The sequence below is a fragment of the Dreissena polymorpha genome, chromosome 9, assembly GCF_020536995.1.
Source record: "Dreissena polymorpha isolate Duluth1 chromosome 9, UMN_Dpol_1.0, whole genome shotgun sequence".
NCBI lineage: Eukaryota > Metazoa > Mollusca > Bivalvia > Myida > Dreissenidae > Dreissena > Dreissena polymorpha.
Window position 1 is genome coordinate 69474260 of NC_068363.1, and position 5340 is coordinate 69479599.

Genomic DNA, 5340 nt, shown 5'->3' on the forward strand with positions numbered 1-5340 from the left:
TGTTCCGCTGTTGGAGACATATGCCCCCAGAACATGCCCTTGACCTAGTGACCTGAAAATCAATAGGGGTCATCTGCCAGCCATGATCAATGTACCTATGAAGTTTCATGATCCTGGGCCTAAGCGTTCTTGAGTTATCATCCTGAAACAATATTAACCTCTTTGTCTTTCTGTGCTGCAAGTTATTTCTTATTACATTGCTGAATGACAAACATAGAGACTTGACACACCTTTAATTGCACAATCCATTAAAGCCACACACCTTGAAATGTAATACTTGGAATAGTAAATTAAAATATAAATAAGAAACATATTTTATCTATGCCAATTAGAATATATTATTTGGTGTTTACAAAGTAGAAATCCGTCTCTTATACGCTTTAAAACTTAAAAATAATCGCGTTTGTCGAAACGGACGTATACATCTAGAAATCTTACCTCGGTTGTAAATGCGTTACCGTTTAAAAATAATACATTTCTTGCTTACTAGGCTATAAATTAATTTTATCAATCTAAATTAGAATATGTGGTGGTAGAAATCCGTCTTTTTTGCGCTTAAACTTAAAAATAATCGCCTTTGTTGAAATGTATGCATATTTATAGAAATCCTACTTTCGGTTTTAAGATATAAAAAAAAACTTGCTAACTGGGCTATAGATTTAATGACATTTTTGCAAACATTCAAATTGCATCTTTATGTTTTGATTAAGGTGTACGTCATTTCAAGGTGAGTGGCTTAAACATCTTAGTGTGAACTATCCGTCATTGTCAGTCAAAAATTTAAACAAATGCTGCATTAAGTTCATAGTTTAGAATGCCTTTTTTAAAACCACCATGAAATAACTTTTTAGTAGAAGATAATTATGCCTCACAAGATACAGAACCGTATAATTTCCAAAACATGTCGATTAACGTGATCGTAAAAGACAAGTTATCTGAGCATATTGCATATTTATTTCTCTGGTGTAGTATCCATCAATAACAAACAAATAAAGCATAATATCGAATGCAGTACATAGCCATTAGAGAACAAATGGCAAAAGGTTTATATGCATATGTATGTTATTTAGCATTGCACTAACATGCCACAAAGGTTTCAGTATAATTTGACTAAACTTTGGTCTAGATCTAACTTTGGTCTAGATCTATAACAAATTAATAAAACAAACATATAACCAGGATACAAGACAGACCATTATTTGATTGAAATAATCAATAACTATAATATAACACAAAGGACCTGGTTATTTTAAACTTAACAATCTTTTAAATGAAGAGTATCAAAATCAAATTAAAGCACCATAAATACTCATCAATCAACAATTTCACAAAATAAAGTTGACCCATTATTTATCAGAGTTCCTAATAGCACTATCAAAACTTTCAATTCTACAGGTTGTCTGGTAACATAAATGTTTGTTGATACAAAATGCTAGTTTTTTTTAAACTTCCGGCAAAAGCATCTATTTACACACACGAATACTATCATGGTACCATGTCAGTGTACCATATATATTATATTATAAAAAGTATAGATGAGAAAATAAATGGCATGTTAGTTAGAGCAAGAGCAAGAGCTATACCCATGGAACAAATACCGAAAATCTTTAAATCTTTAAAGAAAGACAATACAAACAGTTATCAATACATAACATAGAAGTAACATACATAAAGCCTATAATAAACGTACAAAGACACTTGTACTATTAATAATTCACATTTCTTTAACTTAAATATAAAAAGACTCACAGAAAATGAAAAAAACAAATGTGACGGATTGCTTACAGAATACGAGTGTTGAAACACATTGAAAGAGATAACAATGTAAGTCCCTGTTCAAACAGTTTGTTTGCAGAATTTTAATAATATTGTCGCCTCTTTTTGAGTTGAGGCATCTTGTGGATGTGATGCCCTTTTTAGAGTTGACTTTGGAGTCGATGCACCTTTTGGTTTAGAGGTCACTTTCATGGTTCTTGGGTTCGGGATTTTTTCATTCTATAAGAAACATTTAAACATATAAAATGAAAATGATTCCTATCAAATTCTTTGAATATGATAATACACATTTAATTTGTAATTTATTACAATCAATTCAACAGCACAGACAGAAAAAATTTCAATCAATAAAACTGATCCCAACAAACAGTTTACCAACACAAAACTAGAGCTTTGTCACAGACGTGAAAATACCCCCACATGCCGCATTGACACAGAATATTTTGCATGTTGTCTTAAAACAAAGCGGATGCCATGCTCAATGTTTAAAACGCACTAAGTGACCTAGTTTGTGACCCAGCATGGCCCATGTTCGAACTTGACCTACACATCATCTAGATACAACTTCTGACCAAGTTCGGTGAAGCTGTGATGAAAACTACTTGAATTAGTAAGCAGATACAATGCTAAATGTTTATAACGTACTAAGTGACCCCGTGACCTAGTTTTTAACCCGACATGACCCATATTCGAACTTAACCTAGAAATCATATAGATACAACATTTGACCAAGTTTGGTGAAGATCAGATGAAAACTACTTCAATTTGAGACCGGACACTGAATACGGACCGACCGACAGACCGACAGACAAGCTCACTCCTATGAACCCCCCTAAACTTCGTTTGTGTGGGTAAAATGATATCAATCATTTATGTTCAATTGTATACAATACTTATTTTTAATTTCATGGCAGAAAATTACTCAATTTCAAATGATTAAGGGGGTATAACCCTTAAAAAATCAAGTTGATCCTTACATGATTGTGCGTGCACAACATAGAATGATGATACATATTTATTAATTGTTTCATGAAATTCCATGCAATAGAAACAGCTATGAACGAACAAATTTCAGTGCATTTCAATTAAGGAGGCATAACTCTAAAGCAACCAAGGCTGTCAAAACATAATTTGAGTGTGCACCACACATGATTTATACTTATTTTATGTGTCATGAAATTTCAGGAGACGCAGCAAAAAATGTCAATACAAAAGGACATAACTCTGGAGTAACCAAGGCTATTAAACAGAATTTAGTTAAACATTTCTTATAAGTTCCATGCAATAGTTAATTAGAAACAGCTCCAGACATAGAAAAAAAATTCACTAATTTTAATCAATATACATTACTGGAGTTACGAGCTCGAACCAAATAATTGTACGCATGCATCTCCGCAATATAGTTATTGAGAAGACAGATGACCGTTAAATGGATAATGGCAAAACAATATGCCTCCAATGGCAATGGCGTAAAAAGGCCAGATATTTAGAGAAACAAACATACCTTTCGTTTTCTGTTTTGTTGTTTTGGAGATGACTTTTTGCCTTTTCCAGAGGTTTTGGGAAGAGCTGAGTCGGTAACAGTTACTGGGTCCAACAGAACAAACGGTTGAAGACGCTGGAAGAAAAACAACCGAACATAATGTATAATGAAAGGCGATCATAGACAAGTTATGTCTCCCAGAATGTGCGGTTCACATATTTGGCACACGAATGTACATGTAGAATGACAATATTAAACTGGCACTGACCAATATTCATGCAGAAATTTAAAAATCAATTTTACACACTATTTGATATGCACAGTTATAAGTACACGGCTTTTCGATTAATATTGTACTGGTCCCAAAGGGACGTAAATTTGTTAGAATGGTTCGGTAAAAACCAATTATGTGGATGTCAAGATGATAACAAGCAAATGCAATGAATTTAAATCCACTGCCGAATGGAAATATCCTTCAGGTTGAATCAAGGGTAAAACTCTAAAATGACTCTGACATCCATATAAATCTAATTTAAAAAACTACAAAATACGCATTTGCTTTGAACTTCCCCTCAATGATATCTTTCAGCTTATGACGTTTCAGTAAATAAGTTGTGGTCATTCGAAAGTTTGGACAAGGACGCAGGAAACACATATGGCAGGGATATTGCTTTTGCTCCATCACCATTTTTGGTTAATGTTGATGCATAAAACATACACATAAATATCATTGTTCTGACCAATAGCTGCATTGTTATACAAATGATAACACAATGTACCTGCTGGTCAAGCAATCCACTTGTTTCACCCCTATCCCTCTTTTGGTCAATAATCTTGCTTCTTAATGTTGTTGACCACACTCGCTCCCATTGGTCTAGTTCATCCTTTGTGTCTAAAATAACATGATTATTGTTTACGCCATGCTTTGAATGATAATTGGTGATTAATGTGATAATGTTAAGAGTAATGAACATAAAGCATGATTAAATTATCAATTATCTTCACATTTATGGTTTTATGAATCTATTAAAAAGGCTTAAGTTTTTTTTATTGAAAATAACCAACCCTTTCAGTTTATATTTTATTATTAAATTTATACTTAGTTGATTTTTGCCCAATTCTTAAGGAAACCAGTAATTTGTCTCCAAGACTTAATTCAAATTCTGTGAAAAACTACACAAAACAAACAGATACATTGTTAAAACTGAGTCCCATTCGTCTGTTTTTTTAATTTGCAAAATACATTTCCGCTAATAAGAACGATAACTACCATCAATTATAGAACATATTGAAGCATCGGAATAAATACCTTAATGGAAGTATGCATCACTATTTGTAAATTCTTTCACTACACTCCTGAATAAATGACAATTAAGGAGGGACTGAGGACCTACATGCAAGATGTAAGATTTCACAAAGGTGGTTCCCAGCTGCTTTCATATGAAGTTGCTGTCCCACAGTCGCATCTTCTTTTAGATGACGCCTTGGAATAACGGCCGTTGTTCCATCACAGTCAAAGAGGACTAAACCGTATGACATCCTGGAAGGAAAATATGACTTATTCACAGTTTGTTTTTAAAGTTTATTTGTCGATTTAAACTGCAAAATGAATGTCCATTATTGAGGGGAATGACAATCGTTTTAATGCAATAATTATCAATTTCTACATGTAAGTACTGTTGATTATTGTCAGTGAGCATCTAATAATGGGATTCATAATATTTTACTTCTACTGCTACTAAGTTTTTCTCACGCCCGCGAGTACAACAGTTTGTGCAGAATATTTTTAAATAACAAGCACAATAGTTTAAAACTTGTATCCTCTATGGTCTATAAATTATATTAAAGTATGTGTCTTTAATAATAGCTTGATAATGATAATTTGTTGATTGCAAAGATTTGATAGATATTATTAGACATCCCGCTTTTGTAATTAATGTGTACCTTTCAAATATAAAAAGTTATATGCAAAATGTTTCATCAGTTTGAACCAATATAATAGTCAATTAAAATCTTTATGAAAACGTTATTACCACCAGCCAACCAATGTGGGAATTAACTGCAGGAAATTAAATATGAAA

The 5340-nt window shown here is 32.7% G+C and overlaps 1 protein-coding gene across 1 annotated transcript; it reads right to left on the reverse strand.

Moving 5' to 3' along the window:
- Window positions 1–1262: 1262 nt before the first annotated feature.
- On the reverse strand, window positions 1263–5081 carry LOC127846735 (uncharacterized). Its single transcript, XM_052378230.1, has 4 exons — window positions 4654–5081; window positions 4039–4151; window positions 3281–3394; window positions 1263–1995 (listed from the first exon to the last, which is right to left on the reverse strand). The coding sequence occupies exons 1-4, from the start codon at window positions 4796–4798 to the stop codon at window positions 1837–1839; spliced, it is 531 nt and encodes a 176-aa protein (XP_052234190.1). The 5' UTR covers window positions 4799–5081; the 3' UTR covers window positions 1263–1836.
- Window positions 5082–5340: the final 259 nt, after the last annotated feature.